The 15,548-nt window shown below is 41.7% G+C and overlaps 2 protein-coding genes across 2 annotated transcripts in view; one reads left to right on the top strand and one right to left on the bottom strand.

Moving 5' to 3' along the window:
- The window catches only part of LOC133543296 (golgin subfamily B member 1-like), a 44,304-nt gene extending 37,825 nt beyond the window's left edge, over positions 1–6,479 (bottom strand). The window contains exons 1-2 of the mRNA XM_061887781.1: positions 5,605–6,479; positions 804–994 (exon numbers count right to left, since the gene is read on the bottom strand). Coding sequence (XP_061743765.1) covers positions 804–994; positions 5,605–5,717 — 304 coding nt within the window. The 5' untranslated portion in view covers positions 5,718–6,479. The remainder of the gene's footprint in view (positions 1–803; positions 995–5,604) is intronic.
- The window catches only part of LOC133543281 (centrosomal protein of 135 kDa-like), an 18,646-nt gene continuing 8,722 nt past the window's right edge, over positions 5,625–15,548 (top strand). Inside the window, exons 1-4 of the mRNA XM_061887765.1 lie at positions 5,625–6,568; positions 13,989–14,133; positions 14,212–14,296; positions 14,362–14,490. Coding sequence (XP_061743749.1) covers positions 14,027–14,133; positions 14,212–14,296; positions 14,362–14,490 — 321 coding nt within the window. The 5' untranslated portion in view covers positions 5,625–6,568; positions 13,989–14,026. The remainder of the gene's footprint in view (positions 6,569–13,988; positions 14,134–14,211; positions 14,297–14,361; positions 14,491–15,548) is intronic.

Genomic DNA, 15,548 nt, shown 5'->3' with positions numbered 1-15,548 from the left:
TAATTATCTTGGTGACTTGTCTATTTGATCTGTCTGTGTTGGCTCTGCAATGAGATGGCGATTTTTCCAGGGTGTACGCCGCCTTCCGCCCATGTCAGTGCCGGACAGTACATTTCCCACCTAGACCTTCAGTGATGTCTGACTTCAATAATTACCTCTTAAAATATCATAACATAATTTCTTCCGGGGTTGGCCGACAACGTCTCACAAGATATAGTTTCTCTTTTAATATCCTTCTCGAAAATGGCCTTGCAAATATGTGTTGTCTTGTCTAATCATCAAAGATACAGACAAGGCGTGTTGGCTGAGTTCTTAAAGTTTATTCCACAGCGTGCTCATCATAAACACCAAGCTGCCGGCATCCTAAACGGGGCTACTGGGCATGCTCTTTAATACTGTGGCATGCTGGATAATGGAGTTCTTATATTACCTAGAGTTAAGTCGTTTATAATTTATTCAATGTTTCTCTGCGGCACGGTGGCAAATGCATCATGGACCAGTGGTTGGGGACCACTGCCATAAGGGACAAGCGGTGGAAAATTGCTGGATGATTTAAACCACTGTGATCCACGGAAATTTCCTTAAAAGAAATAGCAGGAATATAGGAAATTTGTCAAGTATTTATTTTATAGTCACACTGGGTGAATTTTTTGATAAAAAGTTACTGAATTGATTTCAACTCATTGAATCGTTTTGCATCTTATCGTTCTGAATAAAATGACACAGCAACCACAAAATCTGCCTCATCAAAAGTAATCGTTACACCTCTGCTGACGATGATGCTCACGTCTCCTTCATCTTACCTTTGTCCAAACGTTCCTTTTCGGCCTTCACGGTTAGAAGCTCTATCTGAAGCTCTCGGTTCTCCTTGGCCAGTTGATCATGAGCGACTCTGTATGGCTCCAGAAAAACATCGCAGTTCTGGATTTCTTTTTCAGACTTGCCTGCCAAACGCTTGGCTTTGCGCAGGCTTTCGGTGGTGTGCACCATATCGCTGCAACATAAGGAAGAGTCAGCAGTGATGACAATAATGTATTTATTTATTTGAATCTGGATAATGCATATTCATCAACATAGAGCAACAATGTATATATGCCAGTTAGGACAATGGCTAATTTTCATCCGTTGTCCCTGCGCAGGTTAGTTAATACAGTAAACATTCGGGGTTTGGTGGTTGTATATTGTAGCATCCCGGAAGAGTTAGTGTTGCAAGGGGTTCCGGGTATTTGTTCTGTTGTGTTTATGCTGTGTTACAGTGCAGATGTTATCCCGAAATGTGTTTGTCATTCTTGTTTGGTGTGGGTTCACAGTGTGGCACATATTTGTAACAGTGTTAAAGTTGTTTATACGGTCATCCTCCGTGTGACCTGTATGGCTGTTGATCAAGTATGCCTTGCATTCCCTAAAGTGAGTGTGTTGAAGCTGCATATATTATGTGTCTGGGCCGACGCGCTGTTTGTATGGTGGGCAGACGTGACGACAGGTTGTAGACACTGAAGGCAGTCCCTTTAAGGCACGCCACAGATATTGTCGTCCGGGTGGAAATCGGGAGAAATTCGGGAGAATGGTTGCCCCGGTAGATTTTCGGGAGGGGCTCTGATAATCGGGAGTCTCCCTGAAAAATCAGGAGGGTTGGCAAGTATGGCGGGGAAAAGCGTTCAAGGAAGACGTGAAATTGCAACAGGAAAATACCAACACAACTGGACAAGCCACCAAAATAGGAGCGCAAGACAAGAACTAAAACACTACACACAGGAAAACATAATAAAAATAAGTCACGGTGTGATGTGACAGGTCGTGACAGTACACCTACTTTGAGACAAGAGTTAGAGTGATGCATGGTTGGTTATAGTTTAAAGCAGGGGTATCAGACACGCAGCACGTGAGACATTATTTAACGGCCCCCACCCTAATATGAAAGTTTAATGTTAGTGCGGCCCGCGAGTTTTATATGAATGGCGCTTGACAGTGTTGTGTTATTTGGGTTCAAAATGGCTATTTCAACGTTCTGGGTTGCCTACCCCAGCGTTAGTGGATAAGCGGCAAATGAGTGAAAGCGACAGAGACGTTGCCATGGAGACGAGGATTTTCTTAAGTGCCTGGCTGCAGTCACACTGCGACACCTGTCCATCAGTAATAACAGTCCCCGATAACCTGGACCAATTCAAACCGATATTTGCTTTTTTTATTGTTTAATTTGCATTGCCTCACACGATGAACACTACATGTATTTCTATATGATGCCGGATAACACTCAGGTAGCAGTCACTTTTTTGCGCTCGCTATCCTGGTACTTTCCCGGCTACTATCCGCCGACCGCCGTGTTGCTGTAGGGAGGAAAAGCGCAAACGACACACATTGTGGAAATAACATTCTCCGTGCGTCAGCTCAATAGAAATATATTCCACAACCCCAAACATGTCTTTTTCAAAGCCTGCAGTGAAGAGAAAGGTTTGTGATGCGCAAAGACAATTCCAAGAAAAGTAGGAGATACAATATTCTTTGTTGAGCACAGGGGCACTCCAACGTGTCTTATTTGCACAGAGAAAGTTGCGGTGCACAAGGAATACCGTTTGAAACGTAATTATAAAACTAGACATGCTGAAGAGTATGCATTTTATTTTATTTTTTTAAATATTTTCTTGCGGCCCAGCCTCACCCAGACTCTGCATCCAGTGGCCCCCGGGTAAATTGAGTTTGCGACCCCTGGTTTAAAGTCATATCCAACAACTTTTTATTGTCAATATCAAGTTTCATTTTTTTCTAATGATTTCTGCTGGTGGTGAGCCTTAGGATTTGTTCAATGAAAACAAAAATGGTTGAAAAAACACTGCTCTGAGGTATGGGACCAAGTTGTATATTGGTAGTTTATGTGTCCGAGTATCATGGCATACCTTTGGCGACCTAACTCAGTGGCCTAGTGGTTTAGAGTGTCCGCCCTGAGATTGGTAGGTTGTGAGTTCAAACCCCGACCGAGTCATACCAAAAACTATTAAAAAAAAATGGGACCCATTAACCCTCTGCTTGGCACTCAGTATCAAGGGTTGGAATTGGGGGTTAAATCACCATAAATCAGTGGTTCTTAACCTTGTTGGCGGTACCGAACCCCACCAGTTTCATATGCAGATTCACCAAATCCTTCTTTAGTGAAAAATAAAATGAGAGGAGCCATACAACCCGTGACGTCACGAGCACATCGTCTGCTACTTCCGGTAAAGGCAAGGCTTTTTTATTAGCGACCAAAAGTTGCGAACTTTATCGACGATGTTCTCTACTAAATCCTTTCAGCAAATATATGGCAATATATTTGGCAATATAGGGACGGCGTGGCGCAGTGGGAGAGTGGCCGTGCGCAACCCGAGGGTCACTGGTTCAAATCCCACCTAGTACCAACCTCGTCATGTCCGTTGTGTCCTGAGCAAGACACTTCACCCTTGCTCCTGATGGGTGCTGGTTGGCGCCTTGCATGGCAGCTCCCTCCATCAGTGTGTGAATGTGTGTGTGAATGGGTAAATGTGGAAGTAGTGTCAAAGCGCTTTGAGTACCTTGAAGGTAGAAAAGCGCTATAAAAGTACAACCCATTTATCATTTAATATCGCGAAATGCTCACGTATGACACATAGAATGGACCTGCTATCCCCGTTTGAATCAGAACATCTTATTTCAGTAGGCCTTTAAAGCCATATTCAACAACTTTTTATTGTCAATATCCAGTTTCATTTTTTTTTTCTAATGATTTCTGCTGGTGGTGTGCCTTAGGATTTGTTCAATGAAAAAAAAAAGGTAGAAAAAACACTGCTCTGCGGTATGGGACCAAGTTGTATAGCGGTAGTTTATGTAGACTGACCGTACGTCCTCTTTTCCATGGACATGTCCTCTTTTGCGGGGGCTGTCCGGGCGGAATTTCTTAAATTCCTCAAAAGTTCGGTATTTTGAGTTAGGGTATTTTCGATGTACGAAAGTTAAGAAGGGGTTAAAAACAAAACAAATTGTGAAGGTGTGTGCGCACGCAGCAGCATTCGTGAGGGGACAGAGAGAGCAAGAGAGTCATGATAAACGCGCATGCGTCGCCAGACTCCGCTTTTTATGATAGATTTATCAGAATTAGGGGTGTCAAAAGTGTGCCCCGGCGGCCATTTGCGGCCCGCAGCTAATGTTTTAAAGGCCCATGGAACATTGTAAAAATACCATTAAAGTAAACAAAAACATAACAAAAGTGAAAAAAAAAGCTTAAAGGTGAAATGTAATTTAGAGAAAGTTGCAATGTTGACTGATATCATTGCTCAAAACATAATATTGAATCAAAATCAATGTTATTATAAATTATTGACCTATCCAAGGTTCCCATTACTTCACATCAAATATTCCACTTTGGAAAATATTTTTGGTGGAAGATTTTGCATATTTTGTGCGTTTGCCATTAAAAACATAGTTTTGTTAGACAAAAAAAGGGGCGGAAAACAAACAACATGAAAAGAACTAAAACATTTTGAAATGAGGGATAGATGTGAAGTTGATGTAGACTCTAGAGATTTTTGTGTTAAACATCAAATGTATGTATGCCCTGGCACACCATTATCATTTCATGACCCAAGCAAAACACTTTTTACACTTTTATACTTGGGAGGACTGTATGGAGGAGGCCAATGACAGGAAGAGCGCAAAGTACTCTCAGCTTGTGGAGTGTCAGCGCAATGGGTGGCGAGCAATGTGCTGGCCCGTTGAAGTGGGATGTCGAGGGTTTGTGGGCAAATCTCTCTGCAGGGCCTACAGAATGCTTGGAATCATAGGGGCCAGCCAGCAAAGGGCCATGAAGTTAGTCACAGATGCAGCAGAAGTGGCATCAAGGTGGCTGTGGATCAGGAGGGGAGAGGCGTAGCATGTAGGGCAGTAGCACTACCTGGACACAGGCTGGGGCCTGATCAACCCTGGCTGGGTCGCCTAGGGGAGGGGGTCTGATTGTTGAAAGACCCGAAACCCCCTGTGATCCTAGGTTACATCACTGAGGATGTGTCCAGTTGCACCATTGGTGTATTTAAAAAGATACTGAAATAAATACACCTACAACTTATTAAATAAAAACAGAAAAAATGACCAGCAGCAAGTTCAGATCCATGAAGAAAAGAAGAAAGTGAATGAATGTTTATAACTGAATACATCTACATATGTATACAAATGTGTTTTTTTATTATTTTTTTAATGGATGAAGTAATGTTTATGACAACCTTTTTCCAAAACACAACATGGAATGTTAGATGTAACGGGATAATCCATACGTTTATCTTTTTTTTTTTCAAAACGCTTACAAAAAAGTCGTACCCTAAAAATTTACTAAGGGACCCCATTTTTATGACTTGATGGGGTCCCTGGGACCCCATTTTTAAAAGTTCCTAGCGCCAACCCAGGAGAAACAAATGCTTTATTTAAATGAATATATTATTTATAAAGCAAGTTCGAGTATCATTGGCAGATTTTCACCGAGTCCCGGCCTTTTGGGATTTGAGAATATGGTCAGCCTAAATTTATGTGTCCGAGTATCATGGCATACCTTTGACGACTCTGTAGTGAGAATTGACGATGGAGGGAGAAAAAAAAAGTTCGTACCAGAAAAGCCTCTCAACAAGTGAGAGTGAGTCAGCTCCCAGATGGTCGGTGTAGCCCAGCATGTCCAGGCGATTCCTCAGTTGGAGCATTCTCCTCTCACTCCTGCTGTCCATCGCGCGTATCTCTCACGACTATGCGAGGGACGATTAAGACGTCAATAAACGTCAAGAAAATTAAATGCTCTAGTTACAATTCAGGCGGTTTTAGCTCGGTTTGAATACAAGGACTGTTATTGTAAAGCGTGAAACGGACCGGACTGAGCCGATATTTTTGAAGATTGTATTTTAAAAGGTCAGTTCTTTGTGACGCTCCGCGGCGGCTCGTCAAAGCGTCGGTCACGTGACTTGCAACAGCGTTATTTTGTAGTTTCGTAACGAAACATTCGGGCGGAAGAAAAAAAAACGTCTTTAAAACTAAGTAAAAACAGCGGAAACACCTTCACGGTGTATATATGGCAAACCTGTCGCTAATGAGAGCTGGCCGGTGACGTCACACGACTGCCCGTTACCGCCAACTTCTGGTCGGGTCACTAAACGTTTTTGTGTGCCGCGTATTTTCGTAATTGTTCACTTCTGACGGGGAATGAAACGCTTAAGCGCTCGAACTAGGTTCATTGTGTCTTCGTACCGAATATTTTTCTGCCACTTATTTTAGGTAAATCTACACGAACATGTTTGGACGTGCCACTTGCCCCGACTTGGGTTAAAAAAATAAAAAAGTTCGGACGTCCTCTTGGAATTGAAGACCCTCTCGGCTCAGGTGCAACATGATCTACTGAAGCAACATCACTTCCTTTCAGGCATCTCCTCCACACCACCGAGAGCCTGCGCAATGCCAACTTGTCAACGGGGAGAAAAGCCGAGGAACAAGAAAGCTGCGAGCCACCGAAAAAGGACAGCTGCTGCTCAGCCAGAATAATGAGCTCCACCTTCTGAAGGAGGGCAGAAGGACCATGCCACCAGGGGTAAGAGGAACAGTATTTTTTTGATTGATTTAAACTTGTATTAGTAGATTGCACAGTAGAGTAAATATTCTCTACAATTAACCACTAAATAGTAACACCCGAATAACTTGTTCTATTAAGATTCTAATCTATGTGTTAAAGGCCTACTGAAATGAGATTTCCTTATTTAAACGGGGATAGCAGGTCCATTCTATGCGTCATACTTGATCATTTCGCGATATTGCCATATTTTGGCTGAAAGGATTTAGTGGAGAACATCAGCGATAAATTTCGCAACTTTTGGTCGCTAATAAAAAAAAGCCTTGCCTGTACCGGAAGTAGCAGACGATGTGCGCGTGACATCACGGGTTGTGGAGCTCCTCACATCCTCACATTGTTTACAATCATAGCCACCAGCAGCTAGAGCGATTCGGACCGAGAAAGCGACAATTTCCCCGTTAATTATAGCGAGGATGAAAGATTTGTGGATGAGGATAGTGAGAGTGAAGGACTAGGAAGAAAAAAAAAGGCGAAGACAGTGGGAGCGATTCAGATGTTATTAGACACATTTACTAGGATAATTCTGGAAAATCCCTTATCTGCTTATTGTGTTACTAGTGTTTTAGTGAGATTATATAGTCGTACCTGAAAGTCAGAGGGGTGTGGCCACGGGTGTGGTGACCGCCAGCGTCTCCGAGGGAAGCCAGGTTTTTGACGAGGCAAGGCAGCCGGGCTGAGATTTTTTTTTTGTTTTCCTCCACGGAGTAAGCATCCGACGGTCGCTGGCGGCCGGTGGTAGGAGGCAAGAGACTCCACAGCTGCAGGAGGAACCACGAAAACTCTCTGCACATGTCTACGGTAAGAGCCGAATGTAAACAAGGAAACACCGGCTGTGTTTGTGTTGCTAAAGGCAGCTGCAATACACCGCTTCCCACCTACATCTTTCTTCCTTGTAGTCTCCATTATTAATTGAACAAATTGCAAAAGATTCAGCAACACAGTACTGTGTAATTATGCGATTAAAGCAGACCTCTTATATCTGGGATCGGGCTGGAAACAAAATGTCCGCTACAATCCGAGATGTCACGCGCACGCGTCACCATACCGACGTTTTCAACAGGATACTTCACGCAAAATTTAAAATTGCATTTTAGAAACACTAAAAAGGCCGTATTGGCATGTGTTGCAATGTTAAGATTTCATCATTGATATATATATATATATATATATATATATATATATCTATATATATATATATATATATATATATATATATATATATATATATATATATATATATATATATATATATGTGTATGTATGTATGTATGTATATATATATATCAGACTGTGTGGTCGGTAGCACTGGGTTTCAGTAGGCCTTTAAAATCAGGGTTCACATAAATCTATTCATGGTAGTCATCCTTGAGTGCAAAACAGCGACTCGAAATCCCAAAAATTCAGCATCCATCCATACCGCGTTTCCCTTTTGGAGTCGCGGGGGGTCGCTGTAGCCCAGGAGTAGGGAACCTATGGGTCCAGAGCCAGATGTGGCTCTTTTGATGACTGCACCTGGCTCAGATAAATCTTAACTGACATTGCGTAACACAGTAAGTAATGAATAATTCCGCTGGTAATCACAGTGTCATAAATAACGTTGAAAATATAAAACATTCTCATGCATTTTAATCCATCCATCCGGTTTCTACCGTACCTGTTCAAGAAGTCGCAATAATGCTAAGAAGTATTTTATTTGTTGTTGGTTAGCTTCAAAATAATGTTATTCAAAACAATTAGACACTTATTTTACTCTAAAAATGTTGGTCTTACTTAAAAATGCACGCATTTAGTTGTTTTCAGTCTTGGAAAAATATTATATGGCTCTCACGGAAATACTTTTTAAAATATTTGGCTTGAATGGCTTTGTCAGCCAAAAAGGTTTCCGACCCCTGCTGTAGCCTACCTCAGCTGCATTCGGGCGGTAGGCGGGGGACACCCTGGACAAGTCGCCACCTTATCGCAGGGCCAACACAGATAGACAGACAACATTCACACTCACATTCACACACTAGGGCCAATTTAGTGTTGCCAATCAACCTATCCCCAGGTGCATGTCTTTGGAGGCGGGAGGAAGCCGGAGTACCCGGACGGAACCCATGCAGTCACGGAGAGAACCTGCAAACTCCACACAGAATGTTAAAGGCCTACTGATTTTCTTATTTAAACGGGGATAGCAGGTCCATTCTATGTGTCATACTTAAACATTCCGCGATATTGCCATATTTTTGCTGAAAGAATTTAGTAGAGAACATCGACGATAAAGTTCGCAACTTTTGGTCGCTAATAGAAAAGCCTTGCCCACGAGTTGCAGGGCTCCACACATATTCCCATTGTTTTTAATGGGAGCCACCAGTAGTAAGAGCAATTTGGACCGAGAAAGCGACAATTTCCCCATTATTTTGCGCGAGGATGAAAGATTTGTGAATTAGGATATTGATAGTGAAGGAATAGAAAAGAAAAAAAAAGCGACGGCTACGGGCGACGGCAGTGTGAGTGTTTCAGATGTAATTAGACACATTTACCAGGATAATTCTGGAAGATCCCTTATCTGCTTATTTTATTAATAGTGTTTTAGTGAGATTTTAAAGATTGTAAAGTAAAGATTGTAAAGACATAACTCGAAGTCGGATGGCTGCGGTGAACACACACTGTCTCAGAGAGAAGCCGAGGAGCCAAGCTCACAGCTGCTGCGGGACGACGAATAATCCACTGATTTCTTCGGTAAGATATATATCACAATTTCCCCGTCCGAAAACATGCTGGTTGACGCAGAGAAAACATGTTCGCTGCTTCACAACAAACGAAGAAACACCGGCTGTATCTCGGTGCTAAAAACCGCTGAAATCCACCGCTTTCTCCCAACAGCATTCTCCTTTATAGTCTCCATTATTAAATGAACAAATTGCAAAAGATTCAGCAACACAGATGTCCAAAATACTGTCTAATTACGGCATGAACAGAGACGACCTTTAGCCGTGTGTCGTGCAGCGCTAATATTTCCTTACAGTCCGTGACGTCACGCGTATGAGTCATCATTCCGCGACGTTTTCAACAAGAAACTCGCGGGAAATTTAAAATTGCAATTTAGTAAACTAAAAAGGCCGTATTGGCATGTGTTGCAATGTTGATATTTCATCATTCATATATAAACTATCAGACTGCGTGGTCAGTGGTAGTGGGTTTCAGTAGGCCTTTAAAGTTAAAAAGTTGAAGTACCAATGATTGCCACACACACACACTAGGTGTGGCGAAATTATCCTCTGCATTTGACTCATCACCCTTGATCACCCCCCCGTGCAAGCATAACAGAGGCTAGCCAGTGTGGCTGTGGTAAACCTCACTCCCTGATACCTTAAGACAGGGGTGTCAAACTCCTTTCAGATCAGGGGCCACGTGGAGAAAAATCTACTCCCAAGTGGGCAGGACTGGTAAAATCAAAGCATGATAACTTAAAGATAATAAAAACGGGGGTTGTATATTGTAGCGTTCCGGAAGAGTTAGTGCTGCAAGGGGTTCTGCGTATTTGTTCAGCTGTGTTTTTGTCGTATTACGGTGCGGCTGTTTTCCCCTAAAATGTGTTTGTCATTCTTGTTTGGTGTGGGTTCACAGTGTGGCGCATATTTGTAACATTGTTAAAGTTGTTTATACAGCCACCCTCAGTGTGACCTGTATGGCTGTTGAACAAGTATGTCTTGCATTCACTTGTGTGTGTCGCATATATTATGTGTCTGGACTGGCACGTTGTTTGTACGGAGGAAAAGCGGACGCTAAAGGCAGGGCCTTTAAGGCACTTTAATTGATTGATTAATTGAAACTTTTATTAGTAGATTGCACAGTTCAGTACATATTCCATACAATTGACCACTAAATGGTAACACCCGAATTAGTTTTTCAACTTGTTTAAGTCGGGGTCCACGTTAATCAATTCATGGCACGCCCCCAATATTATTGTCCGGGTGGAAATCGTGAGAAATTCGGGAGAATGTTTGCCCTGGGGGATTTTCGGGTGGGCCACTGAAATTGGGGAGTCTCCTGGAAAAATCGTGAGGGTTAGCAAGTATGACTTAAGATTGTTTTCTTTGTTTGGACAGAGAACAAGCACGTTCTGAAAATGTACAAATCATAATGTTGTTGATTTTTATACACTTACATGTGCGGTTATTCTACCTTTATTTGTCATTATTTACACTTTCTGAATAAATTATGTGATAATGTTTGATCTATCAAGATCAAAAAATATCAAAATCAAGTTACAGGATGTTATTTGTATAGTTTGCTCATTTTCCTTGACTGTTGCCCAAACATAATGTGGTTAATTTTTTTTTTCCATATGTAGCATAATCGACAAAGAATTGCTATAGCGACAATCTAGTGCACACATTTAGAACAGCAATTTCTTTCATTCAAAAATTTCGGATCATTTTTATACTTGACAAACTGATCCCGCAGGCTGGATAAAACCTGTTCAGCCGGCGGGCCGTACGTTTGACACCCCTGCTTTAAGCGCTTGTGCTGAACACTGAGCTGACGGTTTGGGCTTTTAGCTCGGTGCCTAGCACTGTCACGCTCTAATTTAGGAGGACCGAAGTTGCCCTCCACAGAACTTCACTCTCAGGCACAATTGTACAAGCTGTCATCAATTTAGACCAGCCCTGGGCTCGAACAGTGCTAGCTAATGAGCTCATTGTTCTGCACAACTCTTAAAGGGGACTTTTTATGCAAAACCAACGTCTATTGCTACCTGTTTTTGTGTATGTGGAATCTGCATACGTCCCGAAATTTTCCAATCGAACTCTAGAGGCATGGCGGCGATATTGATGAAATATCTTGCCTTGCTTCATACCACCTAAACGAGCCGTTTGGAATTAGCCCGTTTTTGTAACGTTTTTCCCAGTTGCGACTTCAGCGGGTTATCCATTTATGGTACAAATTTACCCACCATTGTAGTCCGCCATGTGGTCAGTAAGAACCTTCTTTTTCGCTATCCACTGTTGTGGGGCAGACTGGCTCGTACATGCACATGCATCCTCCACTGTTACCATTTCTAATACACTTTTACTTAGACTTCCTTTATTGTCATTCAAATGTTTACTTTACAGTACATATAAGAATGACATTTTGTTGAATTAACTAGTTGTAGTGCAGGATATAAGAGCATTAAGGTGCAGATATAAATAGATTTACTGTACAAATAAATATATTGCACTTTTGCAAATGCATCCATGTTTACGGATGTAGGTTGTTTTGTCTTTATAGTCCAGCGAGTTAATCCGTTTTGGGGGGGAATTGAGGGAGTTATTATGAGTTTTACGGCCTTAGGGAAGAAGCTGTTACAAAACCTGGAGGTTCTGCTACGGAGGCTGCGGAACCTCTTTCCATAGTCCAGCAGTGAAAACAGTCCTTGGTGGGCGTGGGAGGAGTCTGTACAGATTTTTTGAGCCCTGGTCAAGCAGTGGCTTTTTGCGATCTCCCGGATAGGAGGAAGAGGAGAGCTGATTATCTTTTCCGCCGTCCTTACCACTCTCTGCAGTGGTAATACAAAGTAGCATACAGTTCTACAGGACTGTCTAAGAAAATTAGAATATTGTGATAAAGTCCTTTATTTTCTGTAGTGCAACTAAAAACATGAAAATGTCATACATACTGGATTCATTACACATCAACTGAAATATTGCAAGCCTTTAATTATTTTAATATTGCCGATTATGGCATACAGGTTTTTTACTTGGTCTGAGGAAATATAAAACATTATTTTTTTTTTCTTTGTCATGAAAAATGGACGTTTTTGTCATGAAAAAGGAAGGTTTTTGTGGTTCGTGCACTAATTGTAAGTGTATATTGTGTTTTTTATGTTGATTTAATAAAAAAATAAATGTTTTTGTTTTTTTTAATAAAAATGAATAAAATATTCTTCTGCGGCCCGGTACCAGTCGGGCCACGGCCCGGTACCGGGGCGCGGCCCGGTGGTTGGGGACCACTGCTGTAAAGGATATCTGTCCATATGAAAGCGCTAAAAACAAAAACATGGGTGGCGGGGAGAAGGCGCAGTCGAAATGGGGGCACGTATATTAGACCAGTCAGAGAGACAGTCAGAAAGCGGCTTGAAGACCGTCTGTAAAACATAATTTGTGCCAGATTTTCACCAAAGAACCACAGTTATATGTTATGTAGACCACAAGGAAAGTTTTTGGAATACATTTTTTTTTTATATGACCCCTTTATAGGGGTACTCGTCTTTTTGGTGGAATTTTGCCCATCGTTCACAATCATTATGAAAGACATGATGACCGATGCATTTTTAATGCATTCTAAATATTAAATAAACGTAACTAATTACAGCGGAGCCAATTGGAGGTCCTCTATCCAGTCCATAAAATCCAATGAATAACCATTCAAAAAGCGCCAACAATACTTCATTTATATTTTGTGACTTGAATATTTACCAAGTATTAGTAATATTGTTGTTATAAGCTGTAACACAGACAAATTATTAACAGCGGCGCTGGGATCACTACCGTGTGCCCCTATGTTTACATCATCAAAGGGTCTGCTCTTTCCTTGCTTCGATGCTCCTTGGAAGTCTATTGTAGATTATAAATCGTGTCTCTCACCTGGATAGTAGAAGGATGAGGATGTACTCCAACCTGTTATTACACTTTGACAGCCAATTTAGACCCCGAACTGGCGACGGCATAAAAAGACACTAGGTCCCGTCCCCCAAACCATTTCTTCACGAGGATTATACTTGATTTTTAATCTAAATGGGAATATATTAACATCATTGCAGTCGGCATCCTAATGACAGCCGACCTTATAGAGTGAGTGATGTTTTATTATGTTTGTTGGCGCTAATAAAGTCTGCAATGAGTAATACTCAGAGATCAAGAAGAAAAAAAGCAAACGATGTGATGCCGTGGTGTTTGAAGATGATCAAATATGTAAATATTAAATGTTATTGTAAATGTGCATGTTACTACATTACATATATACATCCATATAAAACCTCAATGGAGGTTTTTAAGGGCTTTAAAGGCGGAATAGAGCGTTTCCCCTTGGCTCCATTGTAAGTGGACTTTTAATCGCATGTATTTAATATTTTGAATGCATTTTTTTTTTAAACAATAGTCATGTCTCATAATGATAGTGAAAGATTGGCAAAACTCCCAAAAAAGTGCAGTTTCTCTATAAGGCGAACGAAGGTGAGGTTTTCACAACGTGCTGCCACACAGCAACACCTAACCACATAAATTACTGCACACACCTCTTTTGTATTTGGATCTATAAAATGCACGTTATACAATAATAATATTTGTACGTGACAAATACAAGTGTAGTGTAATATTAAGTCAAACGGAAATACTTGTACATGTTTCTCTTTCAGGCGGGAAAACGCCCAGAGTTACTTACAGATGTCAGAGAATGCAGGCCAATGAAGCCATACCTCCTCAAACTTGTCATCTTTCTTCCCTCACATCCACTCATCCTGCGGCTTCCCGGCCTGAGGATTTTTTCGCAGCAAACGGAAGGTCCGTTTTTGTTTTGTGGTGCTTCATGCTTAATTATGTTGACTGCAATGGCATGCATCAATTGCCTCTCATTCGTAGGATCTTTGAGCTGCAGGAAGAAGTCAGCAAGATCAAAACCGACCTGGAAAAAGCCCACGGATGCATAAAACTGTTACTAACCCAAGTAAGTCAACAGCACTTGCTCGATGCATGTGTTTGGTTGTTGAGTTTTCCCACCACTTCTTTTAGGTGGCCGAGCGGGACAAAGTGATAGAGACTCTGAATCAAGCCCTACGCGCAGGTAGACCACATGATGTTGTTTCTGTGGAAGCTCAAAACACCACCAATACGAAAGTGATCGCCTATCTTAACCTTCAGGTAAGCGTGTCACTCACAGCAGAAGGCATTCTGTGTGTGTGTGTAACAGAGGTCGTCCCGCGCAGTCCGGCTCTGAACACATTCCCACTATTGAGAGCTAACTTAAGCAGCGCTAGCCAATGAGCTACAGTAAAAGCTCTGTACTCTCAACTCATTAAAGGGAAACAGTATCACCATTTCAGAAGGGTTAAAACCAATAAAAATCAGTTCCCAGTGGCTTATTTTATTTTTAAAAGTTTTTTTCAAAATTTTACCTATCTCTGAATATCCCTAAAAAAAGCTTCAAAGTGCCGGATTTTTGCTATCTGTGAAGCCACCATCCATTTTCCTGGACGTCATCCAGTGATGCCAATACAAACAAATGGTGGATAGCACAGCACGATATAGCGACATTAGCTCGGATTCAGACTCGGATTTCAGCGGCTTAAGCAATTCAACTGATTACGCATGTATTGAAACGGATGGTTGGAGTATGGAGGCAGATAGCGAAAACGAAATTGAAGAAGGAACTGAAGCTATTGAGTGAATAGCTATTGACGCTATTCGGCCATGTCTGCCTTAGCATCGCCGGTACAATGTGCAGACGAAACGATCGGAAGTTTTACATCTTGTGACACTGGATCAACTTAAATCTGTCGATTGGTAAGTGTTTGTTTGGCATTAAATGTGGGTGGAGGGAAACGCTGGATGCAAATATAGCTACAAATGTACATAAAGCTAGCCTAAATAGCATGTTAGCATCGATTAGCTGGCAGTCATGCCGCGACCAAATATGTCTGATTAGCACATAAGTCAATAACATCAACAAAACTCACCTTTGTGATTTCGTTGACTTTATCGTTGGAAATGCATCTGCAGGATATCCGTACATCTCTGTGCCATGTCTGCCATAGCATCGCCGGTAAAATGTGCAGACATTCCGGCACATTCGATGGGGGTCTGGCGGCAGATTTCTTTGACTTTATCGTTGGAAATGCTTCTGCTTTGAGTGTCGCAGGATATCCACACAATCTTGCTATCTCTGTAGTAGCATAGCTTTCGTCGATAAAGTGTGCGGA

This window comes from Nerophis ophidion, linkage group LG26 (genome assembly GCF_033978795.1).
Source record: "Nerophis ophidion isolate RoL-2023_Sa linkage group LG26, RoL_Noph_v1.0, whole genome shotgun sequence".
NCBI classification, from domain to species: Eukaryota; Metazoa; Chordata; class Actinopteri; order Syngnathiformes; family Syngnathidae; genus Nerophis; species Nerophis ophidion.
This window is presented reverse-complemented; position numbering and strand designations above follow the sequence as displayed.